Source organism: Oryzias latipes, chromosome 7 (genome assembly GCF_053564925.1).
Source record: "Oryzias latipes strain Hd-rR chromosome 7, Olatipes_Hd-rR_3.1".
NCBI lineage: Eukaryota > Metazoa > Chordata > Actinopteri > Beloniformes > Adrianichthyidae > Oryzias > Oryzias latipes.
The window spans coordinates 18968623-18996507 of record NC_136243.1 but is presented as its reverse complement, the minus strand read 5'-3'; the positions used below and the strand labels follow the sequence as shown (position 1 = coordinate 18996507).

Genomic DNA, 27885 nt, shown 5'->3' with positions numbered 1-27885 from the left:
GGACAGCTTGCAAATGAAATTTCAAAACAATCTAACGTATTTGCATCTGTAAAAGATTAATCCCTAACCACTGCACAAAGCAGAGCTCCACTCACACCATCAAGTGTAATTAGACTCAGTGAGATGTGCCACTCATATAACTGGCACTCCGCCTTCGGCTCTTCCACAAACACAAATCCCCAGGTTTAAACTCAAGAGTGACATGCATTGTTCAAATTGTGTTTTTATTGTGAAAAACTGCAGTATAAAAAAAACATGTATGTATTCTCATGTATAAGGGATGGAACATGGAGTATAAACCTTAGGAGAGCTGCTGCAGAAGGTCATTGTTGTCATCACATGACCTTTACAATGTGCAAAGATGAGGCTCCTTTATCTTGAAATAATCTGTTGCTTGTTTGAAGTTACTACGGGTTTATTTTTTTACAAAATAATTCTTTAATTTTACAAAAGAATTGCAACACATTTCTTCAAAAAGCTTTTTGTCAGAGACAAAAAAGATTAAATGCATGAAAATAATTCTTTCATAAACAGTTTGCATTTTGATTTCATTTTTTCTATTGAGCATATGGATAACTTGAAGCAATCTGATCCCATTAATCCACTTGAACTCAGTGGTTGTTGGTGCACTTGTCTTACACTCTAAGGACTGACACAAAACGTCTGCTAATTCCGTCTTTTCGTCCTTAAATAAAAGAGTGTTGGTCTTAAAATGCAGCTCGAATATCCTCACAGCACAGTCCAGCCTCATGTGTATGCTGAAAAGATAAATACAGACACTAAAATATAACATAAAATTTAGCGAATGATCAAAGTTGCTGTAAAGGAGATCAGTGCGGTTCGTCGATGGGTCTGCGACAGTAGGGGCAGCAGTTGTGTTGAAGCACGAGAAGTTCATAATCCTCACTCTGAAACATCTATGGGAAACACAACAAAACCAAAAGACACTGAAAAAGACTGAAAAAGAACTAATCGCCAAAAGAAAATTAATTTTACAGCTGATTAAAGTCCCACTCCAGTTATCTTTTGATCTCATGTAAAAGTGTTTCCACTGGTCTTTTCATTATGATTATGTCATTTTTAACCAAAATCCAAAAACCTGTGTCGTTTTCTAGGACAGTTTCTGCAGAGTGGCAGTAGTTCATTATTAAATTCACCTCTGAGTTGTGGCGGGATTGTTGGCGTGGAGTGAGCCCTTCTCCATTTCCCATCATCCATCTGTTTATGCACTTTCCCACTAGCTTACAACCCCTCACAACCACAGCCTAACATTATAGCTGCAACAAAAATGGCGATCAATTTTAAGCTTATTTTCTTCATTTATATATATATATTTATATATATATATTTATATATATATATATATATATATATATATATATATATATATATATATATATATATATATATATATATATATATATATATATATATATATCATCTGTCACGAGAAAAACGCCACATGAAAATGTTAAAAACACCATTTTCATTGGAGTGGGTCTTTAAAGCTGCTCTAGTGACTTTTCTGCGAATGCTCTACCTTAAAGCAGGTAGGACACATGGTGATGCTAACATCAGGCAGCAGGGAGCGGAAGTATTCCCATCTGAGAGGCGCGGGCCAGCGCTTTATCAGGACATCCCTTCTGCTCATGGAGCGCAGCACCGAACGGCTCACCTTGACCGGGACAAAGGTAGAGCCCCCTTGCTGTCGGGACACACAGATGTACACAACATGCCCTTATGGACTCTGTTCTTTCTGCTGCTCCAGCTGGTTTGACCTGCTGGCAGAATATGAATCACCTCATCAGTCCTGTCCTTTCGCTTCTTACCTCAAAGCTTATTTTGGCTGTGAATGGATGATCTCCTTCATCGTCTAAATCGTCATTAATCTTTAAAGTCTGGAGCTCTGATCGTCACCAATTAAGGACAAATAATCAACAAAATGCACAGTTTTTATTTTTACATACGTCAACATCAAATCAAAATCACTTTTTAAGCTATTTTTCAAAGCCCTGACCCTGCCAATAGCATTATGCTCAGAACCAGCTGTACCTGTCAGTCACATCGAAGCCCTGGAAGAGCACCGCAGACCTTTGTGCCCTTGAGTATATGCTGCCTAATGCAGGTTAATCCCTCCACAAGGCTGTGTCTACGGCTCTTGGAGGGTTAGTGTCATTAAGATGGGACGGGAGAGCCTCCCTAACCCTATTAGCTCAAGAGCTAAGATGACTTAGTTCTGACAGCTTACCCACAAGCACAGAATCAAGGCCAAAGCAGACTAAACAGCCTCTTAGATCTGTCACAAGGCAGAGGAGCCACATGGTTTAATTAGAAGAAATGTGCAGTGTGTTGGGGCTTCAGCACAGCAAGGACTTAATAATTCATATAAATCATGTGCACAATCTGTTACTTTGTGTGTGTGCGCACGCGCATGTTTGTGTGTGTGTGGACGCTAAAGATGATCAAAGGATACCGCTGTTGTTCATATCCTGCTCCTGTGCTTTTCCTTGATCTGTGTGAGGAACTTCCAGGTCAATAAGAGACAGAGCCTCATCATCGCTGATACCTTCTTCTAGATAAAACTGCACCAAAGGCAGCACCTCTGCAAACAAAAAGCACTTTATAAATCAATAACATGCGCATACATAAACAAAAAAAAAATACACAAAGTGCCACTGACCATAAGATGAGGCGGAGTAAATAAAAGGCTGCTTGCAGTTGATGCACATGCTCCCCTGGTTACTCAGGAGTGGATTGTTGTTGGAGCAACGGTAGCACATCATAGCCTCAGTGAGGTCCTTACAGGAAACAGAGGATGTTTAACCTTTGGAGTACGAGCAAACGCAAGCTCATTTCATAGCTTTGTAATGCACCTCGCTGTCATGGCAGGGCTTGGCACGAATGACCATGCTGCCTCGTTCTATTGCCGCCTGGAAGCGTGAAGGGATATGGAGCTCCAGGAGTTTCTCATAGCACGACCTGGCGAGTCTATACGCACCCAGTTTCTGACTCTGCTGCGCCAACGTGTACAAGATTTTACTAACGCTTTACGTCAAGGAAAATTCATGAAGGTTAAAAATAATTCATATTTGCACAAACATATTTCACTTTTGGCCATGAGAAGAATAATGTGGTAAAACGTTTTTACTTTGTTCTTCTACTATACTTGATGTATCGGAATAGGAATAGACATGTTTTTCCAAATGTTCCAACACCACTGCAAAAAAAGCATAGCAGAGTAAATATAAAGAGGTAATACAGTTTCGGGAAATTTCCCACCCCTTCCAACATGTATTTATGTTCCTCCCCATAAATATCTGTGTGCCGACTACGGTTACAGATTGTATTCCTGAAAAATATTGAAGAAAGTACGTTCCTAATCGATCTGCGTCATTCGCTTTTTTACATACTGAAGTCATGTCTGACTGTTTCTTAAGGCAACATTTTGAAACCACAAGTACAACTTTGCTTTTTACTGCTTTGTTGACAAACCCTAGTGGTAGACTCAAATACTCAACCTTTTATGGGCATAGCTTTTTTTTGTATTGTACGAAATTATTAGGGAATGTCTCCATTTCAAAATAAAAGCCCCGTTAAAATGGCCGTCCCACCTGCACCAAGTAAAACCCTTTATAATTTTATTTGCCATCTGATGTAGGCCTGAAGTTGGGTGAGTTAACAGAAATATATCGAGCATCCAATCAAATAAACGGGGAAGTGTAAAATTTACACGTACCAATCCATTTCTTTTTGTTTCTGTTTGCTAAAAAAGACCCAACTTTTACAGATTTCCTTTTTATTGAGCCAGCTGGTTAAAAGAGCAGTTCTGAGAGCTGTCAGCCCAGGTCAATGAGCTGCAGCTGCGACAGCCCTTTACCAACACTTTTAAATCACTTAAACCTCAACACTGTTCCTCTCCATTCAATTGCTCTCCAGCTCCTCCCACACACCCCCGGCTCTGGAACCCTCGATAAACCCATGTACCTCTATTTGTGTAACTTCTTTAGCTGAGAGGTTATAAGCGACACTGTATTTAACTATTCAAAGACATTTCCAACAATGTTCTGTTAAGTCCATAAATCTTTCCTTCAAAGTTGTTGGACGAGTCCTGCTTGGCCACACAGCATCCCAGCTGCTCAGACCCATTTCCTTTTCCAGGGCTGGCTTTCCCTCCTCATACCAGCATCCAATGTGAGCAGCTAAACGAGTGTGGGTGACTGTAGGTGCACAACATGCATTTGTCTTTTCTCTTTCCTTCTCTGCTTCACTGTAATCACATTTGACAGTCTAAATTTAGCTTAATGAAGTGAGTCGAGGGCAGAAACTGTGTGGTTTCTTTCTGTGTGGTCAGTGTTGATTGGGTCTATTTTCTAAGAGGTAAGGATACACTTTAGAAATCCCCTGAAGTATTTCTTTGGTGAGGTTGTTCAGGAGGAACCTGCAGATGTTGAAGAGGGTCTCTGGAATGTCTGAAATGAAAGGCTCATCCTAAAGATAAAAAAAAGAGAGAGATTGCGATGGAATGAATAATAAATTCATTTGAATATCTGATCCAAATTTGTAAAGCTCCATACATTCTGCAGTCCATTCTAATTTATATAATCTTTTAACCCCTTCTTAAAGCAGCCTAACTCTTCCCAATGCCTTATCCCTTGTCGCAGGGACCTGAAATGAAATTTCCTAAGCCAGTCACTAAAAACGTTTCTTTCTATAGCTGAGATAGCTGTGTGTGAGGATGAGGATGAGCTCTGGTCTGGTGTTCTGCCATGCCTCTGCATTTAAACAGCAGCAGCACAATGAGTTAAAAAAACAAACTGAGAACTCTGACAGAGACCAGGTCACCTATAGGGAACTAATGGGCAGGAATGTGTTATTTGTAAGCAGGTTAGGGTTAAAGGTACGAGGAGTCTCCGAATGAGCCCGTCATCTTGTTCTACCAAACAAGTGGTTACCATGGTAACAGGGGTCAGGGAGCGAACAAGAGTCTAGAAATGGGGATATTTTCAAGCTGTTATCATCCTCCAGTGTACTGCAACCTGAAATGCATGCTTGCTTTTTCTCTTTTTAGTTAACACTAAAGTAAAAATAGTAAATATTCCTTAAAGACAGAATCATTTTGTATGATCAGGTTTGATGTGAAGGGTTTCACGCTCTCACCGTGTAACGCTGAATGGAGTGGTAGACGTGGTAAAGCTCAGCCAGATGCTGAAAACGCTTAAACTTTGTCAGCATCTCATCCCTCTGCTCTTCATAATCTGTTTCATAAAAATGGACATGACAGAAATGAAAAGAACTGCGTTTAAAGACCCACTCTGATAGAAATCTTTTTTTTGTGTGTTTTTGGCATGCTCTTGTGGCATTTTTCCGATATTGGAGGACATATTCATAAACTCAAGGTCAGTATTTCTTGATTCAAATCATTGTAAATCAGGAGCAAACGAAAAAATGACATTTGAAAAAGAGCACATTTGTTACGCACAAAAAAGCTAGGCGAGCCACAAGCTCTCTGCTCCGCTCCATCCTGGTGCATCCACTTGTAGACAACTACAAGTGTACATCTTTGTTTTCCTCGTCTGAGCTGGCATCTGACTCATAACTATATAGCTGAATAGCTATATATATATTATATATACATTTTTGTCGCACCAGTAATGTTAAGTTGGGGGTGTGAGGGTGCTATAGGATAGCGTGTGAACAGAACTCTCAACCTACAACTCAGAGGTGTATTTCTACTGGACAGCTACTTCTCCGCAAAAAGCACTGTATTTTTTGGGGTATAAGTTGCATTTTTTTCTTTTTTTAACACAGTTTGGACCAGGAATGCCACTTATACTCAGGTGCAACGTGTATGGCTGCTGCGACTTTCTATGTTTTCTGTGTCCCAGACAACAAAATACTGGGAACACTTGCAAAATAAATCAAAAGATAATCGGAGTGGGTCTTTAAAAATAAAGGCAGATCATAAAGGTGTATAGATCATACATCTCACCTCTGGCAATGTCCAAACACTGCATGGACAGCATCCAGTAATAATAGCCTGCATCACTAAACCTGTTCTCCACCACTGCATTGTGGGTAAGCTGCTCCAGGACTTTCACGGCCGAATCCTGACGCCCAGCCTTGTGAAATGCTGAAAAATTTCAAGGAAACACAAACAGTTCCTAAAAAACGGTTAATCTGAATTTCTGTTAAATTTGGAGAAAGGGGACTCTATTGATTAACTCTATTGATGTTTCACTTTGAGAGGGAAATGCCTTTACAGCAGCCCCGCTCTGGACCCTACCATGGTTTGCGCAGAAAATAATGCAGACTGCTTTACATATCAGTTGATGGCAATATTTTAATACAGAGAAACGCAAACCACAAAGCAAACACTTACTTCTCTGCTGGAATTATTAGATTATTGTTCCTAGAGTAAAATACATTTCCTCCGTGACAAAACATATATTCTACATTTTCTCACAGAAACACTGCAAATGAGACCCAGGAGTGACTTGTATAAAATGTTCACGAGCCTGATTCTTGCACATGTAATAATCAGCAGAAGCCATGTGCAAACAAATAGACCGTTCCTGAATGTCAAAACCAAAACACTTTTCAACCCTAATTAGACTTGAGCAGCGTTCTACATGCTAGTAACTGTGGGTAATTAGAAGCAGCTTTTGAGAGTGACAGCCATGACCTGCCCCCACAGCCACAGTGGGGTTCAGAATGTTTTTTGTGGCAAACATTTATTAGTAGACCTAACTGGATTGAAACCACATTAAGCCTCTGTTGGTCCCCGTGAGGGATGTGCGGGCACCCCTTCACTTTTGCAGTAAACCAACAAATAGGGTTCTGCAAGACTTTATGGTCTGAACTGTATTTAAAAGGCTTTTTAATACGAAATACATTTGTATTCCATATTGCTACAATATGTACTTATATGAACCAATGCAACAGACAAAAGGAACAAACCTAAGTTGTACTAACTTGTAAAATCAAAGGGCCTTGTCACCTGTCTTTTACGCATACCACCAATGACAGGCATGGCCAAAAGCATTTCCACTAAAATCAAGCCTTTTCAGTCATGAATTCCATGTTGAGAGAAGAAAAATGATTATGTAAAAGAGGAAATATGCTTGCTGAGATCATAATTATAAATCTATGAGCTGATTATAACTATGGTTACAGTTGGTAATCATCATCAGAGCCTCTTGTAGCTGTGGTGATTAGAGGCAAGCATGCATGTCATTCAAAAAAACAGGCAGCCTGCCTCTGTCCTGCTCTGACAAAGAGGATTATCTTCTACATATAGGAAACATGTAAAGAAACTATCTGACTCTGAGGTTCCATTATGTAAACACTAGCTGATTAGGTAAACTAGATGAAGGATTTCCTACTTGAGGAACATGCTGTAAAAAAGATGTCAGCTGCTTAGGTTGCTTGTAAGGTTGATTGATCGAAGGTGAAGTTGCTGACCTTTCTGTGCTTCCTCAAAGCGGTCGTTTTCAGCCAGCCACTGGGCGTACGGCACAAACACGTCACATTTGAACTGGGGATGCTTCTCCACCAAAGACAATGCCTGAGAGTGTCACAGGTGAGAAAACAGAAAACAGCTCGTCATGAATGCATAGGTTGTGCTGTGGAGAGAAAAAACTGCGATGGAAAGATTTGGGGGAAATTAGGTGTCAGTCAGCGTTAATTAACAGTGTTCCAACTCTTAACAAAAATACAAGACCTTCAGTAAAGCTCTTCCAACATAATCATTAATGGGTTGGAAACACGCAGGAGTTGCATGCAAGTAAACTGATGTTTGAATGACAGGATTTAAAGAGCTGATGTTGCCCTGCGGATGCACATGTGCCTGACATTGTAACTAATTAAACTCCACGTCCTGTGGCAAAATCTGGGCCAAAAACACCCTCCAATCAAACCACACAGCAGAAGTGAGTAAAAGTGTGTGCACCAGACATGAGCGCCTGAAGTCATTTAAACTACATTTTGTTATAGAGCCGAGCGGGAGCAGTAAATAGTCTCCATATGGTGGAAGCAGCAGTCTGCTGCATCCAGAAGTCCACTTCCTCCGAATACGTCAGGTTTTCCTGTGCATCCCCATTGGAGGTGGTCTTCTTCCTCCTCACAGAATGAAATAAGTCTTCTAGAAAAAAGGGCACGATTTCATTGTTCCATTTCGGGTTCTACTGTTTTGACATGCAAATCACTCATGTACATTTGTGTAACCCCCTCAGTGATTGTGTAACTCTGTGATCCACTGCAGGCTGATTAAAAGATGTGTCTTTTTTTTTTCCTGTCTGAGATGAACGATCAGTCCTGATAATGGAATTTATTTGAGCTACTTAAAAGCTTTTCTAAAACAGTACTGACTCAGTGCAGCACAGTTTACTTTGCAGTTTCTCATTCGCTAATATTTGTGCAAGTATGGAAAAATGAAAAATGGAAAAAGGAAAAACAGGATTCGTGCGGCTTTAATAAGCAAATAAAGTCGATTCTTTTTTTCTTTTTTTGCTTTCATATGTGAACACTTTACTGGAGGTCCTTGCACATCAGCACAAACCATAAAATAGTTCAATTTATTTTATGTATTTCAATACTCAAAGCCAAACAAGTTAAATGCATCATTTTGTCCTTGTGTCAAACAAACCTCTTCCCAGTTTTTGCTGTCCACATGCAGCTGGAGCAGAGCCTTCAAGTCTCCCATCTTGGAATAGATTTCTGAGGCATAGCCATGATGTTTCAGCCTCTTGAGGTGAAGTGCACATTTCGTCAGTGGTTCACGCTCAGCCTTATCCAGCTTACGAGCAATGTCGATGAGCCTGCACACGAACACAGAGGGAATTTAACAGATTGGAAGAAAATGAACCCTTAAATAACCTCAAGGCGTATCAAACTGTGCTTATGAACCCAGAGAGAGAATCAATGAGGGTCACAAGATGAATGGAATTCACGATCAAGAGTGCTGACAACATTCAGCAGCACCGTTAACCATAATGATCCACCTTACAACATGCACAGACAGAGAGAAATACAAGTCCTGATATGACCGACCGATAACAGTTTTCCTCATTTTCCAGAAAGCAGACATATTCCCAAAGTGCACATATGAGTGAGGCATGGCAAAGTAATTGTTCCATAGCGCCTTAGAACTTATTGCTTTTCTACAGAAACTGCCAGATGCTGTGTGTCAGAAACTTAATCTTGATGTTTATTGTTGGTGCCTTGTTAGTTAAACACTGGAGTCTGAAGAGGAGCCTCAGATGGTTAGTTTTACTAAAGCAGTCCTTCAATTGGTTTACGACCTGCTCATATTGCATACACCTTCTTTATGCAAAATGAATATCAATTTTGTAGCATACAATATCTACATTTGTACAACTCGATAAGATGGTTCAGATAGAAATTTGCAGCTCAAATTAAAGACAACTTTGAGAGAACTTGACAATAATTTAAGGATCCATAGAGCTGACAGTGGAAATAGGATAATGGCAGACATCAGTGACAAATTACAAGTCCGTGCTCAGAGATATTGAGATCCTTCAACCACATTTAAATTATGCACTTATCTCTCTAGAAATAGTGTCTATAAATTGTGGTGTTCGGGGGCCTGTGCCACTGGTTTCTCCTAACTGATTGGAATGTTATAAATAAGAATAGTTTGGAAAAAAGTGGTGTTATGAAAAGAATTTTGCTAATTACAGTAAAAGGATCCTGCTCATTGATTTTTAAAAAAAAGTTAGCATCATCAAGTATTTATATCTGTGTAAAAGCAGAAATTTAGCTAATTTAGGTTAAGGCGAGTGTAGAAAAAAAAACCATCCTGCATGCTGCTCTTGACAAGGTCATTTACATGGAATGTGTGTTCCGCTCTGTGTCGACACATTTTTACCTACTCACTGTAACAAGATACACTCTATAATAATACAGTTGAAGTCCCAGAAGAGCCATTCTTATTCCCATTTTTATTTATTTTGCATGTAAAAAGAAGTGTAAAACTGAGACCAAAAATAGCAACCCTATGTATCACCCATCAGTGAATTTCAAAGCAATGTCCCTGTGGTCTATAAATACTCATTTCTGTAGTCTATTGTCTGACAAAATGAAAATGCAAATAATTTCCAGCCAGTCTGTGCAGGCAGAAAAAACACATATAATAATCCCAGAGAAAGGTGACACAATGTCTCAAATGTCTCACATAAAATCCAATCTTCTGCATGACACAACACCCACTGCTTAAGGAGCAGAAGAAAAACATACTAAGAAAGTGGTGTCATTGGTGGGATCTTAAAGGAAATGGTGGAATTTTAGCATTGTAATGTTTGGCTGTCTTGTTGGCAATTTGTCACACATTGTGAGAAACAGATGAGGGATGAAACTCAGTTTATCGCTATATGTGTTAGACTTGAAATCCCTGCAACCAAGACCTTTTAAATCAAGTTAAAGTCTATCGTTTTAAAGTTAGAGGCATCATTCAGAATGGGAAAAAAAAAAAAACTCAACATACACACCTAAAGTCCAAGTAAGTCTGCAGGCAGACAAATAAACACTTGAAGGGAATAATAAAACTCTTGGACTCTATAGACTCGGGTAATCATATTATTCTCTGTTCCCAACAGGCCAAATAGAAAAAGACTGCAAAAGAGGGGCTTGTTTTGAACGGTTTCAAGGCGACAGCCTCTCCTGCCTAAAAATAACATGGCACCACCGCTCAGATTCGCAAAGTTGAATCTAAACAAACTAAAAACTTGTGAGAAAAATCCATTTGGGCAGACAAAGCCAAACCAACTGTTAGTACATAATTCCCTTTGCAGCATTTGGTGCAGCTACATTAAATGAGCTGTCATGCACAGCTGTGTTCTGCAGCTAAAGGATCTTACCCCTCTCCTCTGTTACTTAGGCAACCATAAACCCCTTGGTTTACATACATTTTTAGACTCAAATATGACTGATAGCTAAAATTTCCCATAAAATAATTGTAGGAAGAACATGGATCCAAGGCCACAAAACAAATCCACAACAGATTGGTTGAAAAGATTAAAGAGTTCTGAATCTAAAATCCTATAGAAAGCATTCATTGCACAAATGCTGCACCCATATTGGTTGATTATTCTTAATTGCATTAATCTTTACTTAGAAAAGTCAATACTACTTTATTATTAGATTTTCCTTTCTTTTTTTTAGAGAAAGAACTCTTTCGTTAATGTACGATATTTTAGTTTTTGAATTTAAATAAATAATTCATGATCTCATTCATTCATGTTTCACCTTATGATGTAAACGTTGTATTTCTCTAACAAACAAAATTGTTTTTGAAAGAAGATTGAGTTTGAGAAAACATTCAAATGTATACTTGATTAAATCATGTTAATCGTTAATCTAATCTAATTATTGGCTCGTAAATCCAAATCAAATGATTTCGTTCTTTAGTTGTGTTGTCCAGCTCTACACGAGGAACATGTTATTGGTACCTCTGTGCTAATGAAATAAGAACCAAAAATGTAAGCGGAAATTGGTCGAAAACCATCTCTGACAGAACCCATAGGACCGACTCAACTCAAAAACGGCAACTAGGTGGAAAAAATAAAAGTTTGAAGCTCAGTAGGTTCACCCATCTGCCAATCAGAAAACCACAACTCTAAATATGCACAGTATGAAACATACCATAATCTCAACTGTTGATAAATCCAACCACCCAAAGAGAAAAAAAAAAAACAATGGACAGCAAAGACATTTTTGACAGAGGTTGTGTAAACATTAACTTTTAGTGTAAAATCTGACTTTTTAACATAGAAATCAATAGGATCAGCCACCAGTGGTCTTTTGGGGAACTGCAAATTTCTAGGTTTTTCCTGTTTTGCGTCACATTTGTAGAAAACTATCAGTTTTAAAATGTTATTGGTTAAAACTAACAAATGTAATAATAATGTGTTTTTAGCAGAATATTTAGATTTAAAAACATACTAATAAAAAAGTTCTGGACAAAGATAACAGAGGAGTTCCAACAATTTTGCTGAAACAAAATAAAGAAAAAGTGCACCAAAACTCCCCAAAATGTAGATGGTTGATAACTTTATAGACCAGAAATGCTTCAGGTTATTGATCGCGGGCCTTTTTAGAAGACTTTTAAATTTGTTTATATTCTAAAAAAACTAAAACAGTTTTTATGTGGTGGATAATTTATCAGAAAATGTATTTACAAATTCAATGTGAAGGCATTTAAGTACATATTGATGTGTATTACTGCATATTTGAAAAACCCCATGAATATAAAGAAGGTTGACTTCACTTCTCCACATGCCTGTAATTTGTTTGCTCCGTTGAACTGCTCTGCTTTCCTGAATTTATATAGTTCTTAAAAAGGGAGTCAACCAGTCACCAATTAACCTCATAAATTGCCTCCAACAGTTTGGCCCGACAGAACCTCTTTATAAACTATAAACACAAATCACCAGGCAGCTTCACCCTTCATGACCTGAGGCACCCTTCAAGGCATAGAAGCTGCAGCTTCTATACATCAGGTCAGGACAAGTTCACAAAAGAATGTAAACACAACCAGCGACATAGAAAACTAAAATGCTCAATACAGCAGCAGAAACTTACATGTCCACCCAACCGTGCTCTCCAATAATGTCTATAGCTTTCATGTGTTCTCCTGCTGACAGATACATCTCAGCAGCAGCTCGGGGTTCGTTGCTGCTTTTAGCCCAATCTGCCTGTTTAGCCATCAGCATCCGGGAGCTCTTTACATCTGTTGTTCCCACAAACTCCTGTGAAGAAAGAAATAGGGCAATTGAAGAAAAAAAAAGAGATTCCTGGACAAAACGAACCCAGAGGAACATTGATTTGAGGTCAGGGATGAATAAGTTGGCGCTAAACGTATTGCTGTTTGAATGCATTTAAGAAATCACTGAGTAAGTTTGATCACATACTATTTGTCTTAGTAATAAATCATATGATCAACCTTTTAATCCATTTCTATGCATTTTTTGGCACATACTTTCAGCAATTTGGTTTCAAAATTTTTGCCACCACTGTAGGTTTGTGTAACTTTAATTGTTTGTAGGTTATAAACTTTTCAAGTCTTCATAACAGCAAACTCAGATGTTGAAAAATGCTTCAGTAGTCCAAGTTAAATTATTCAAAAAGTTGAATAGCTAGTTGTTAATGTAGTAGTCAGCTGAACAATGTCAGCTTATATTATCACATTATGCATTTTTAATCTGTCTACAGTGTGTTTTTGGAGTTTGCTGTAACTTTATGTTTAGAGGTTTTAGTTTTTTTGGGTGTGTGGTATTAAGGGCTTACAGAGGCAGCACTGACCTGCGCTCTCACCAATTTTTATCTCGTCTTTACTGATTATTTCACATCTTTCTGTTTTAGATTTGGCCTTTATTAACATAAAGCTCATTCACTTATAACAAAATGTGCTGTGTGAATGAAAACGAAATTTATGTTTATGTGTTTCTTGCAAAAACAGGAGGGTCAAGTTTTAGACAGGAAGAGGAGAGTCACACAAACTTCAGGCAGCCGAAGGCCTTTCCCTCCGGTGTCCATCTTACCTAAAACAAACAGCCTGCGAGACCAGATGGCCACACAGCCACATAAATATACAGCCGCCACATCAAACGTGGATACAGGCGGATACACTGCATGGAGAAGTACACATGAAAAAATATGCTTGTTCTAGAACACGGACTGTTGTACTTATGATCAAAACTGAATAATGAATTTGCTTAAGCTCCCTCCGACCTCCTCTTCAAAGTCCTCTCCTAAAAGCAGATGTTTGCTTTATTTTTTCTCCGTTTGTTCTCCACTTCCAGCTCTAATTATGTGTGTAAGTCACTCTGCTGATGAATAGGAGTTTGAGTGTAAAAAGTGTGGCGTCTGTATACTGATCAGATTATGTATGTAAAGATTCCAGTGACGTATGGGCAGATGAAAGACAGATGGTAAACCCGGGCTGTCCGAACACAGTACAGGGCCCCAACTTGGCATAAATGCACATAATGAAGAAAAACACATGTTCCAGCCCCATAAAACATGCAATGTTTCACAGGCCTGTCTTTTGGTATTGATTGAAATGATTTTGCGTCTGCATGCTTGTTTCCTCATTTTTCCTTTTCTTTTATTAATTGATGATTGAATCACCTTGGCGTACTCAAACATGCGTAGATCTGTGTACATGCTGAGGGCTCTGGATTCATGGCCTGTGCGTTTGTACAGCTTGGCTGCCTCATGGAATTTCCCCTGGAAGGCATAGACGTCTGCCAGGAACAGCTCATTGTCGTTCTCACCCCGCTTCTTCCTCTCCTACAAATCAGTCAATACAAACACTTGTGAGTATGGCAAAATAAACAGTCACATACATGTAAACACGTATAGCAGCTATTTATGAGGGTAAGGTGACACGGGCCAGAAAAACAGAAAATCCAGTACCGGTAATTAAAAATTTGAAGTCCACAATAAATGTACTTGGCTTTTTGATCTAAGCAGACGTCTGGTTAAAGACAAAGATCTTTTTTTTTCCCCTAAAGAGTCAGTGTTACCTCAATGCTGCTGATCAAATCCAGGTAGCGTAGGTCTCGGATTCTAATAAAAGCCTGAACGAAACACAAAAAACAACTTAAAAGAAAGGCTTCACTAAATCAAACATTTACATTGCTATATACTTTTAAAAAAAATCTTCAATGATTCATTCAAATTGTTTTCTTTTGTTTTTATTGGCTTGTATTTATTGCAACCCAAAACTGAAAGTTATAAAACCCACAACATCAAGAAGAGTTGTGAGTTTGTCTTGTTAAAGGCTGTTTGGAGTGTTCTTTGCTGCTGCACTGTGAAATAAACAGAAAGTACGCCAGCTATTTCAGTCGAGGTAATTCTGGGGCCTCCTTAGGGAGAGCGCTGTGTTTGGAGACATTTGGAAAAGGCAATGGTTGCATTTTTATAAAAAAAGTGTTGAGTGGTGGGACTCCCATGCTAGAAGATGCCTGGAGATTACATGATTCCAAAGAGGAATGTTGAGGAGTGCTTCCGACTGCTGTTGCATATTTATGTTACTTCTAAGTCCTACAGTATAAAGAATGAAGACATTGATTTGGAGTTGAACACTTTGAGTGTCTTACTGACCTTTTTTGCAGTTTCAAAATCAAGTCCTTCCAAAGCTTCTGTTGCCAAATCTCTCCAGTCGCTGTCTGTCACACCCAGACAGGCAATCTGGTAGGCCTCTTTATAGTGTTTCTTCTCAAGGTATTGATACATAGGAGCAGACTGGGAAGACATTAATAAAAAAGTAAACCAAGACAAATATTTCCCTTTTTTTGTTCAACAAATTAATAGAGAGATTTAGTCACTTAAGGCATAATTAGATAAAATATCTTAAATCTCTTAAATTTCCCAAAAACGTAAGAATGTGTTCTAATCCTGGTCAGTTATCAATCTCTGAGGAGCCCAAGAAAAATATTTTTTGTAAGAATTTGCTTGCATGCATGTTTAGAAAAATTGCCAGACTTAAAAAACCATTAAATGTGTGTTAGATTCCATCAAGAGAGCAGGTTGTGCTGACAAGATTTGACCCACCTGGGGCACTTCCACAGCGGACATAGAATACACATGGAGGCAGAATATCTTGGAGCCGTTGTAGCCCACGACAAAGCCCTGCATCTTCTGCTGGTGAACGGGGAAGTTGCTCGCCTTAATGTTGAGGTAGCCATTCCCAGAGAAGCACAGCATGTTCTCACACTGGGTGTTCCAGGCTACACTGTTAGCATTAGGCTCCTGTAGGAAAGCACACAAATAAACAATAGGAAGGTGTTTGCAAAACAAAAAACTAACATGAAATCCATTCTAACATTTGAGAATTGTAAAAAAATGATGCAAAATATGTGAATTTTTTGGTTTCACTCAGTTCATCTACACATTTCTTTGCATGCTCAAGTTGTTCTCCTCCCCCATCATTATATCTACAGCTTCCAAACCTGAAAGAGGAGCTCTTTACTGTTGATGTCATACACTAGAAGAGTGTTGTGCTCGTCAACCACGGCCAGTTTCTTGCGGTAGGCACTCATATCCAAACAGCGCACGGAAGTTGACAGCTTCAGCAGTGTGATGGGAAATGGATTGTCAACAAATATCTTCAGGATCTAGAAGAAAAAAAAACACACTATAGCATGGTTTCATGCAAAACTTGTGTGTGATGTGCGGCCGTGGTGCAGCGGTATGGCGGTCGACTCATGATCGTAACATTGCAGGTTCAATTCCCGCCTGGGCAAGACACTGAACCCCACCTTGCCTCTGGTGGGAGGTTGGCGCCAGTGTTTGGCAGCGGCGCCGCCATCAGTGTGTGAATTAGCATTTACCAAAATAACTCCCATTTGGCAATACTTACAGCCCCGTTCTTTAATCCCACAAGCAAGCCCTCCCTGCCTGGTGGACCCCCAATCACTTTAATGTAGCGAATTAGAGACTCCATCACCCATTCTTTTTCCTTGACGCTGGTGAAGGAAAGACACTGGAGTCTCTTCTCCTGCAAATACAACACTGGCTGGTCAAACATGCTCATATTCTATGTTGTTTTTTCATTAAATTATCTGTTTAAAGTTTTTATTATACACAAAAGGTTAAAAAAACATTCAGACGTATTGTTCTTTTACAGGCTGCATATGGTGGAACAATCTCAGAGAGCAGAGCCATAAACAATAATCTGATCTACTGAAAGCATTAACAGCCTGTGTGAGCACAGCCACTATATAATGTCTACAAACTGTCTGAGAGATGAAACATGAGCGGCTCCAGCAGAGACCTGAAGCACCTCTGTCACCGACAAAAGCTGCCGCTCCTTGCTGACAGCCTCTGTCAGCCACTTAACACCAAGAAGAACCCTAAAAAGTATCCATTTTTGGCTCCTCCCTCTTATTGAAACGGTCTTACTCTCTGTGGTAAGAAGAGACACGAGAAAGTGGACCATCTGGGCACACAGCGATCGAATCGCAGTGTCGCTGGGTATTTAATGACTAAAACTGATTTGCTCTGCATTCATCTGATGGTGCAGCAGTATCAGACTTCTGCACAATAAAATGTCAATCAGATTAATTTACCTGTCTCACCAAGTAACATGATTCAAGAACTATAATTGAGAAGCCTTACCATTTCAAAATAAAATATACTGAAAAATAAAAACACAAGCTCTAATAACGACAAAAACAGGTTCTTACTTTACTTTTTGACTGAATACAAAATAAAAATAATACAGGCCACTTCTGACCTGACACAGAATGATGTGCTGGGAGCACACAACCAGCAAGTTGCACTCAAACTTCTGACAAATTTTCTCCTTGCTGTGGTAGTGCATGTCAGAGGAGTCATCGGAGCGGAGCTCATAGATGAGGATCCTCTCAGGTAGCTGGATGGCAAGGCGACTTCTGTAGATGGCGATCTTCTTCACCAACTCACGACATCGAATTCTCACTAATCAAAAAATAAAATGCACGTTATACATCAACGGGAAAGCAGGAGGTTTGACTGTATAAACTAGTATTGTTCACCCAAATAAAAAACTTCCTTATTTTGGGGGAAGTTCAAATCATGTTTTTTTTTTTATGATTGGATGCTTCATAAGATTTTGATGCAAGTTTTTTTTTCCAAAACTGTAATTTAGATGTTTTTCAGTTTTTTTGATGAGATCATGTCACTGTGAAATTATACTAACACAGGTATATGGCAAAGACTCCTAATCTCAAAAAAACACACCCTTTTGCTCTGTGATCAGGTGCTGGACGATGACGTCAGTCATACTGTCCCTATAAGCGTAGCGATCCTTGTAGAGGCCGTGAACTGTACTGAAAGTAAGTTGATAGCAAGCAATGGTCCCATCCTGGCAGCCCAGCACCTAGATAAAAAGACAACAATGTAGCGGTACATCTTATTAACACCTCTAAGAAAAGACTGAGGGAGTGAGAAAATGTTCCTGTTGTCAGAGGATGTACACAGCAGAGGTAAAAAAGAAAAATAAATCTGCTAGAATCCAATTCTAGCTTGCATGTCTCATCATTGTCAGTGAGAAGAAAAGCAGCTGAAGTGTTAATATGGAAAGAAAAGTACTTGAGCACGAAAGGGATGCTGTGTTGTCACATCAGAAAAAAGGCTGCATTTTTCTGTGTAGCATTTCACTGATGTCTCTTTTCTCACTATAATATGAGGGGGTGAAAGGGCTTTTACAAGCATATGGTTTCACAAGCTGTGAACCTACCACACAGTTGGACTCGGGCTTAACTCGGCATGTCCACACCCAGGAATTCTGTTCTCCAATGGTTCCCAATCGCATTCCGTCTTTGGTGTAGAGCGACACCTGCTTATCCGAGCCGCCCATCACGATGTACTCCCCCTTGGAGAAGTAGCTGACACAACACGGGTCATAATTCAAAGTCCTGTCTGCTCCGATCTAAGGACGACAAAGAGAACATCAGACTCAAAAAAAAAAACTTTATTGCTCAGAGACTTCAGACAACACCTAATAATTTCCGAGTACACAAACTTCAAAGTGTTCATTACATTCCCGCATCCCTTTGAGCCGGATAGAAAAAAAAAGACTTTTTTAGTTTAAATAGTCTCTATTGTATGAGAGTTCAAAGTCCTTTTGATCAGCATCAAATTAAGTCACTCAGTTGTCTGGTTTTCTTCACTAGGAAAAAAAAGAAGCTTCCACAATAATTCCTGCATGTTTTCTGTCACTCTAAACAATGTCTGCTGTTGTTTCTTTCAGAAATTTCATTTAAATCAATAATACTGACTACAAAACATGAGTCTGAGACATAAAAATGAAATAATGAGTAAGGGGAGGCGGTGCATTAAAGGCAAAGCAGTATCACTTACTGTTGTAGTGTAAACAGTAGTGTGTAGAGTAATTGTAGGCCAATTATGACCATAAACACAGTCCCTAGCTCAATTAAGTTTCCAAAAATATACATTTCAAAAAACTCTCTTATAAGCCACATCCGCTCTATTAAATAAATCAAAAAAAAAAGATATACTGCAGATATCTATGTTGAAGAATTAGATATTTGCTGCATGTGCAGGATGATATTGTACTGAAATGTACATGTATGTACCTGAACAGTTTCTTTCCGAACAGGGCCTTTTAACACTGCAGCAACTTTGCTGATTAAAACTGAACAGAACCAAGAGAAAACAACCAGTATTTATTTACCTTAATTTCTCCTGTGTTTAAAACAACAAGTGACTCTAGTTACCAGTTAGTGATTTGTCGTGCGTGTTCTTTCTGCTAAAGAAAAAGTAGTGTAGTCTATTCTTTTTTGCCAATCTTAATTTTGATTCTAATTCCAGTTAGAGCACCTCTAGCGGTGAAAGAACCATGCGGCACCTTCGTATAAGCCGCATGGTTCAAAACCTAGGAAAGAAGTAGCAGTTTATAGTCCAGAAGACACGATGTTTAATTGTTTTGCAGGTAGTATCACACTTTGTAAATGATGGGCCTGTCATTTATTCATGCACTGGATCTGCAGAATGCTTTTCAAAATCTTTCAGAGTGCATGGAAATGGGCTGTTATTGGCAGATTGTAATGACAGGATTGCAAATACAGCATGGAAAATGCCACAGTCATTTCAGTTCCCGTGCTAAAAGGTAAGGAGAGAGTTTTAAAGTAATGGTTTCTAATTACAAACAATTTTTTTGTTTTTGTTGTTCACCTGCTTTCCACTGAGCTGGTAGAAGGAGAGCTTTTGACCCCAGTCTGCTACAGCCAAAATGTCATTGTGTTCATCCCTGTGAAACAAGAAGACTTTAGCCATTAGTGCTCCTGACAACCTCCAGTGCCGTCGGACGCTCAGGACGGCCAGCAAAACAACAGCAGAGAAAAGCGCCGACACCAAAACTAATTTAGGCAGCACACTGCCTTCCTCCCATCCAGCAGAATTACAGCATATCTGACTTAAGCTGTAGCAGATTCAATATTTTTTTAGCCTGATCAGTTTTCATTTCATGAAATACATTATACAAAACATTTATGTGCCAAATTACTATGTCTAACTGCTATTTACCAGTCAAAGAATATTTTTTCTCTAACTAGCTTCATGCTCTGACCTTTACACGATGACTGATAAAAAAACAAATAAACTCAGTGCCTTTATTTCAATTGCATTTCTTCACTATCATGTTTGCCACCTCCACGCCTCATGTTTAATCCGAATGCCTGTTAATAATACTATAGTTTCTAAAGGAGGTCTTCTGAGTTTGGCTGTGAGAGGCACCACTGAGTTATGAAAAACTGGATCTGGAGAATCATCCCTCCTTCAGTGCTCGCGTATCAAGCACTGCCATCTGCTGGCCACATGCAAATAACTAGAAACACTGATTGTGTGTAAACACCTCTAAATGTGCTTGTGTTCTTTAAATGAATGTTGTAACAGACAAAAGGACCAACTTGGAGGGATTCCAAGCAATAGACCAAATAGGCGAAGAGGAGCCTCCTGGACGTTCTATCTTGACCTTCTCCTCCCCGTTTTTGTTCCGTATGCTCACCACACCATTCATCATCCCAAGGGCAAGGTATTGTCCATCATTTGTCCAGCTGGAAAACATATCAAAAGCTGGCTGAGACCCTGACGTACAACACAAAAATGTCTCTGTGACAGCCTAAGTATCTACTTACCCACAACATGTTATTTTGCTGCTCACTTTGTGTTTATTTACAGATTTCTGCTCAGGAGACCAAAGACCTTCAAACAAATGCAAATATGTTTATAAAGCAGGCGGACTTTAAGTCTGCCTGACTATTATTAGTTACATACTTGATATGCTGAAGATTTTTTACATCTGGGGTAAACTTAAACTCACCGAAGTCACCAGAAGAGCAAGAGGCAAGTTGGTGAGTGACTGGATTATATGAAACACACTGGATAGAATCATTGTGTCTAAAGATGAACAAAACAAAGACAGAAAATAGAGGGTTCCATGTTTTACTTCATACACTGAAAGTACTATATGCAAAATATACTTACGTGTATTTCAAAATACCCTCTAGCTTGGAGGTCCATATTATTATGCTTTTGTCAGCTGACCCTGAAGCAAACCGTTTACCTGGAGGAGAATGCAGTTTAAAGTAAAAATAATGAAATGATGAACCAACAAAGAATGGGAACTTTTCACAATAACAACAAACCAGCTCCATACCATCCTTTGCATAGGCCACACAGTACACAATGTCTTTGTGTCCCTTTAACGGCTGGATATTAGCACCGTCTGCAGCGTCATAAACCTAGGAAATAAAAGTATAGTTTGCAAGGACAGTGGACTTTCTTTTTTTAAACTTCTCAGATCAAAAAAGGTCTCACCAACACACGGAGCCCTGCTGCTACTATGAGCTGGCTTCCATCTGGTTTGAAAGCAACATCATAAACACTGTGAACGATCAAACAGTAATAGATGTTGAAGGCAGCCTTGTTCACTCAAAAATAGGATGCACGGAATAGTTTTATACTTTCCCAGTTCCACAGAACTGTGACCTAAATGTGTGTCAGTGTGAAGGTGAAAACGTTATATAGTGCGTGTGTGTCTTTACACTCTTGATTGAACCTTGAAGGAGAGGAGAAATTCTCAGCATATCAGCAAAAACAGGCACAAGACAAAAGGAGAGTTAAAAAAAGGTAACTGCAATATCTTTAAGCTAGGACAGGGGTCTGCAACCTTTAACACTAAAAGAGCCATTTGAACCAGTTTCTCACAGAAAAATACCCAGTGAGAACAGCCAAGTCTCACATCACTGTTAGGAAAAATACTTTTTATGTTTCTCTGACCATTAAGGTACTTTATTTATAAAATGCAGTAATTAAACTATACTAGTATTATATCTTTCTATATGAATTAATTTTAACTTACTTTACTTTTAACAGCAATACATCGTTCCTTTCAAAGTAAAATACAACCCTTGTCAGAGAAGATTCTCCTGCTACAGCAGATTTACTTTACTATAATTATAATGCAATTAGAACCTTTAAGTACTTTGCCTGCAACTACAAACTGTTGTACAGCAAAAGATAAGAATGTGTTCTTCAAAATTACTCTAATAAAAAACAGTTCTGACAATAGATAAAACATTTTTACCATTATTTTTGCTTAGTGATTTAACGTGTGCATTTTTGGAGGAACGGTACAGCACATGATTTAATGTAATGTCTGCAGAGGTTAAAAAAACAAATAAATAAAGAAAGAAAGAACAGTTGATGTTACTAAAATAAGATTATGTCTCACAAACCTCAAAGCATTAGTGTGAAAACTGGGACAAAAGTGCCACATGTGGGTCCAGAGCCTCAGCTTGCAGACCCCTGAGCTAGTACTAGAAACATGCTTTTTTTTTTTGAAGACAATGCAATTCATTCAAATAATCACAATTTTGTTCCATGAAGCCGTTTTTGTTGTTTTTTATTGTAACTTCAAAAACAAACCACAGACTAAGTTGGGGAGGCGACTTTTATTCTTCTGTTACACCAAATCGTCAGATTTAACATCGACAGATTATTATCATGCCAAATGAATTAAATCATATTGGACAACGTTAGCATAATTGGCTATTTCAACAAAAATATACCACAGCATGATCTCTTACCAAGCCAATTTCATGTTAATATTAGCTTAAGCCAAGAACTTTTTAATAACCCGAATTTTCAAACTCCCTCTCTTCAAACCAATACTAAATTGCACATTGTTTGATGGTGTTAGCAGCTAGGCTAATACTGGCTAGCGTCCGTTTACATAGCAACCGCCGTTGCTAGCTACCTAGCGTTACATTCCATCTCCGGGTCTCGCTTGTCATCCGAGTCAAAATAAATTAGACCCTTACCGTTCGCAAATTTTATCCTGCCACACTTGTGCGGCTCTCATTTTGGCGGTTTAATGCACAAAGCATGTACAGCTTTGTAGGTGTTTTTTTTTTTTACCTTAACAACTTATTGCTGCTAGTTTTGTTGTTATTATCTGGTCGCACTGCGCAGACTCGGATGTGCTTTCTCGCTTGTGCGGATGAAGTCAGTATCTGAGTTAGACTCAGCTTTTTTATTTTTCTTCATTTTCCTAGCAATAAAACAGTCAAAACGAAATTGTCGTTGGGGTTAAAAGATAGGTGTGAAATAATAAACAATTCTTTTGTTTTACCTCTTCGGACTGGCATGTTTGTGTGGTGTACTTGGAGAGAAATGCTTTTTTCCCCCTCATTTCGGGTTTTGTTTAAGTATAAAGCCCTGATATGACATTTAAAAAATACTCATAAGTTATTTTTATTATTATTATTGGACTGTCATGTCCAGGGCTCCATATTAAAGGTCAAAGATCAAGACCAAGATACTGATGTGACACATTTTCTACACAGTAAACCAAGAACTGCCTCTCCAGAGTGAAGACCAAGACATATTCTGAGTATTAATTTTAAAAGAGATTACTGTTCTTGTAAAAAAAAAAAAAAAAAAGGTTACACAAAAAGGACACATTTTGGTCAGAAAGGATTTACGCTATCAGAAAACAGTCCTGGAACTTGTGGGCTCCTTTAAATTACAAATCTAAAGCTGACTTCGGTTTTGTGGCGCTTCTTCCTTCCTGTTACCAAAACAAGCATGCTCGGCGGACCGTCACCATGTTTACATGAAAAAACGGCAGAGGGTCTCATCAGACAGAGTTTAAGTCTTTCTAACATTATTCGCATTGCACAGTTTTACTCGGATGTGTTGGATTTCAGTGCTTCTGCGCTAATATAGCATTAGATGCTATTGGAATAGTAAAAAAACAACTTAGCTAGCATTGCAAAAGCGAAATAGCGTGTATGTAATGTTATGTGGACATCGCCTGCTTTAAAGAACTGACTCAAGCGCTTTGGATCAATGGAGAAATGAAAAATCACAAAGATAAACCCTGCTGCTCCTCCTTGATGCCTCCAGGCTGGAATAAAGTGGTCAAACAGAGGAAAACAGGCAAGACTGCAGGGAAACTGGATGTCTACATAACAAGGTTTTTTTTTCTATTTACTATATCACTCAAATCCTTTATGTTTATGAGTCTATTTTTAGTTTTAGATTAAGTGGCCCATTCTGTTGAATAAATACTGTTTATGTGATTTCAGCCCCAGTGGACTGACATTTCGATCCAAAGCATCCTTGCAAGCCTTCCTGGTAAACAGTGAAGAGGAGAACCTGAATTTAAGCCTCTTTGAATTCACCTCAGCCAAAGACAAGTCCACCACCTCAGAAGCACTCCCACTGAGTCAAAAGCAGAGGAGACGACGGAAAAAACAAACAGATGCACATCAGGAGAAAGCAGGCGAAAAGCCATGCATGTCTGCAAGTTCCTGTCTTACTCTGGAAAGTGGCACTAATGACAGAAAACCTTTGGAAGATACCATTTCTGTGAGCAGAGACACTGTGCTGGAGAATTTTACACCTGGGCAAAAGGTCAGTGCAGATATAACGGATGAGGCTTTGAAGGATCGCTCAGGACATGCATCACTGCAGGATGTGGAGTTGCCCAAGAGCCCGCTGAGGGTGGGGTCTCTGAGAGAGAAGCTACTCCGACTGGCTCCATCCATTAACCAGGAGGACACTGCCTTTATTTACAGCAGTGAACATGCAGACTCACATTGTTTAGATCCAACAGATGAAACAGATACTGACGGCAGGAATGCAAATAAGAAGAAAGGGGAAGCTGAAGAGGAGTCTGGCGCGTATCGGCAGGAGGAAGAGGAGGTGTTACCTGTCATCACTGCTGGGAGCCACACGCCACTTAGAGATTCCAAGAGCAGTGCGTATGACATACATACATGATATACAGTTTGACAGTTTTTTGTTTTTTTGTCATGGCAACCATGCAGTTTACATGACAGGTCATAGTGTTGGGAGTAACTCATTAAATTAAATATTACTTTTTGCTATAATATTGTAAGCGTTACTAATGAATTTTCTAGTAAAATTTGTTACCATGTTACCCCTTATTTACATGTAATTGAGTTATATATACTACAGGTATAACAAAGAAAGTAACTTTGAAGTAATGCACGAGTAATGTAATGCATAATTCTGAGACAGTAATATTAAAAGGAATGGGATTACTTTAGAACTAGAGTAGGTAACTTGCATAACACTCCATGTCAAAGGGACAAAGTAACAAAGAATATAAATGGATTGGAAGAGGGCATTGAAGGCTGCTAAAAAGATAAACAAGACTATTTTTTTATAGAATACAGAACATTTCTGGATTCCAGAAAAACAAAAATGTGCTTTTGAAACTGTGCAGATTTCATTGTTTCGTCCTTTAAAGCAGGCAAAATCATTTGACCTCATTAAAATATTTAAGATGACATAATGTTGTCCACATCAAATTTGAATAAATCCTAAAATACACAATTTTGATTGTTTGCAATGCAAAAAAAGAGTAAATACTTCCTGTTTGTTCAGAGTCCAAGGCTGAGGGATCCAAACGGAAGACAAGTCCTTACTTCAGTGGAAAGTCCCTCAGAGATGGTAACGTTTGAACTGTTTCATGACATAATGTCAAAGTCAAAATCCTGTTTACAGTTAGATCATTATTTTTTTTAGGACTTGGCCCGCCTAGAAGAAAAGCCTTCAAGAAATGGACCCCCCCACGGTCTCCCTTCAACCTCATCCAGGAGACTCTTTTCCATGATCCATGGAAGCTCCTTGTGGCTACTATTTTTCTTAACAAGACAAGTGGTATGATCATTAGACCTAATTTAAAACTTTTAGATGACTTAATGTTGTCCACATCAAATTTAAATAAAACCTCAAATATAATATTTTTATTGTTTGCAATGAAAAAAAGTTTGTTAAAGCGGGTGATGTCCTGAAAACATTTAAACCATTTCTACTTTTCCAATGGAGCTGTTTTTTTGTTCATAACAGGAAAGATGGCCATTCCTGTGCTTTGGCAGTTCTTTGAGCGTTACCCATCTGCAGATGTGACCCGGGACGCCGACTGGAAGCCCATGTCTGAACTCATGAAGCCCCTAGGGCTTTATGAGCTTCGCGCCAAAACCCTCATCCGCTTCTCAGGTGGATTCTTTTATAATAATACTATTTATGACAGTCTCTGTGTTCAATTCAAGACAGAAAACATCAAACTTTTTCTTCTGTTCAGATGAATATCTAACCAAACAGTGGCGCTACCCCATCGAGCTGCATGGTATTGGAAAGTATGGGAATGACTCCTACAGGATCTTCTGTGTAGGGGAATGGAAAGAGGTGACTATTTCACTTTTCAGGCACTCAGTTTATTGTTTTATATCCATTTAAGTTACATCTGATATTTTATAGTTTTTTTCAAATGTTAAAGGTGACACCAGAGGATCACATGCTAAATAAATACCATGCCTGGCTGTGGGAGAACCATCAAGCATTTGGACTTTGAAATACACTTGCCAAAGAAACGGTTGCACCATTGTACCATAATCATGAATTTACACCTTCAAATCTGGATTATTTCATATTCACTCATTTCAAACTTGTTTGAGAGGTTTTAATTCATGTTGAATAAAGTATTTTAAGTCAAGTCATCTTCATGCCTAATTTTTCTGTCTCATTCCTCATAAATATTCCAAAGATTTACAACAACAACAACAAAACTGCAGCTGTAAAAGTAAAATGAATTTAAAACAGGTTAACCATAAGGGCAAGGTTCTAACTGCAAAGTTAAACTGTTTTCTCTTTTAAGGTTTTATCAAAAATCTTTCAAGTTATTTCGAGTTTTTTTTTTCCTTTATGACACCTCTACAGCATCCCCCCCCCCCGCCCCCGTTTGGATCACTCTTGACACAGTCACAGCTGTGATATTTCCTGTCATCTCTCACTGTCACTCTGCAAATTTCTGGGCAAGCATTCAGGTGAGTGGATTTCCTGCATGTGAGCTGCAGGGAGAAAGTGCAAAAAGAAAAAAAGGAGAACATGACATTTGTCATCTGCTTCTTTAAAAGTATTTCCCAGCTGTACCCTCTGCACCCACCTTTAATCCCTCAACCATCAGCCTGAAGGCAACCATCTGCAGATAAGAGAGCATCACTGGTGAATAAGAGGATCTCTAAAGAGCTGCTGGAAATTATTCATGTTTCACATGCCCCCTGATTTGAGGTCAATCTTTCGGGCATCACCAGGTGTGGAACCATCAGTGAAAGAGGAGATTATAGATAAAAAGACTCTTCATCAGCTGATCCCCTGAGTGTGACTCCTTTTAGATTTGGAGCTCTGCAGGAAGGAGTTGCAGGAACACCTGAAGAGGCAGATGGAGGAGAACTGTGTGGCAAGGAAGCTGCAGCTGTTAAAAGACGTGTCTCATATGCCAGCTTGCTCTGTCAGTCGAAGAGCAGCTAAAGATTTGACGCAGCAAATGAAAGGCCATCTACAGAGAGGAAAACAAAAGGGTTACAGGCCTGACTTGGATTGTGCATCTACTGCTACTTCTTTCGTTCACAAATCAGAGGACTTTCCATCCTCCTGGCTCAGTTGTTCTGTTAGCGTTTGATGTGTTCAGCTGATGGAGCAGAGCTGGAGGGACGGAGCACTAACATGTTCCCGGGAGGCCCTGAAGGAGCAAGAGCTGCCGGGCCTCAACCCCATTAGCTGGAGCGGAGTGATGGAGAAGCTTTAATCTCTGGAAAAAAAATCTAAATGTAAGATGGAAGCTTCACAGTGGTAGATGGGGATTCATGAGCATCAAACTCAAATGCCATGTCGCTCGTGGTTAAGCTTAGACCAGGGGTCGGGAACCTTTTTGGCCAAGAGAGCCATAAACGCCACATATTTTGAAATGTAATTTCGAAAGAGCCATACAATAATGTAGTGTCCCTTCCCCACACTGAGACACGGAGACTTAACCTCTTTTAAAGT

At 39.1% G+C, this 27885-nt stretch overlaps 2 protein-coding genes across 7 annotated transcripts; one reads left to right on the top strand and one right to left on the bottom strand.

The window, feature by feature from the left end:
• Positions 1 to 205: 205 nt before the first annotated feature.
• ift122 (intraflagellar transport 122 homolog (Chlamydomonas)) lies at positions 206 to 24822 on the bottom strand. 5 transcript variants are annotated; one of them, XM_078950484.1, is made up of 29 exons: positions 24743 to 24822; positions 21343 to 21409; positions 21182 to 21266; positions 21010 to 21088; positions 20846 to 20922; positions 20661 to 20727; positions 20433 to 20579; positions 19699 to 19774; positions 18242 to 18433; positions 17743 to 17881; positions 17258 to 17460; positions 16382 to 16519; positions 15972 to 16136; positions 15574 to 15771; positions 15124 to 15264; positions 14544 to 14597; positions 14146 to 14307; positions 12598 to 12764; positions 8645 to 8816; positions 7462 to 7564; positions 5990 to 6130; positions 5158 to 5255; positions 4388 to 4488; positions 2874 to 3039; positions 2681 to 2798; positions 2474 to 2602; positions 1830 to 1906; positions 1541 to 1705; positions 206 to 917 (listed from the first exon to the last, which is right to left on the bottom strand). In XM_078950484.1, exons 1-29 carry the CDS (start codon positions 24805 to 24807, stop codon positions 831 to 833), a joined length of 3579 nt encoding a protein of 1192 aa, XP_078806610.1. In that variant the 5' UTR covers positions 24808 to 24822; the 3' UTR covers positions 206 to 830. The 5 variants fall into 5 exon arrangements, with proteins under 5 accessions (XP_078806610.1, XP_078806612.1, XP_078806611.1 ...); XM_078950486.1 differs by lacking the exon at positions 24743 to 24822 and adding an exon at positions 22945 to 23028; XM_078950485.1 differs by lacking the exon at positions 24743 to 24822 and adding an exon at positions 22848 to 23006.
• Positions 23286 to 26558, top strand: mbd4 (methyl-CpG binding domain protein 4). 2 transcript variants are annotated; one of them, XM_004070780.5, is made up of 7 exons: positions 23286 to 24004; positions 24117 to 24790; positions 25444 to 25509; positions 25585 to 25719; positions 25909 to 26058; positions 26144 to 26247; positions 26339 to 26558. In XM_004070780.5, the coding sequence occupies exons 1-7, from the start codon at positions 23886 to 23888 to the stop codon at positions 26411 to 26413; spliced, it is 1323 nt and encodes a 440-aa protein (XP_004070828.1). In that variant the 5' UTR covers positions 23286 to 23885; the 3' UTR covers positions 26414 to 26558. The 2 variants fall into 2 exon arrangements, with proteins under 2 accessions (XP_004070828.1, XP_020560414.1); XM_020704755.2 differs by having other exon boundaries at positions 23288 to 24004; positions 26320 to 26558.
• The last annotated feature ends 1327 nt before the right edge of the window (positions 26559 to 27885 follow it).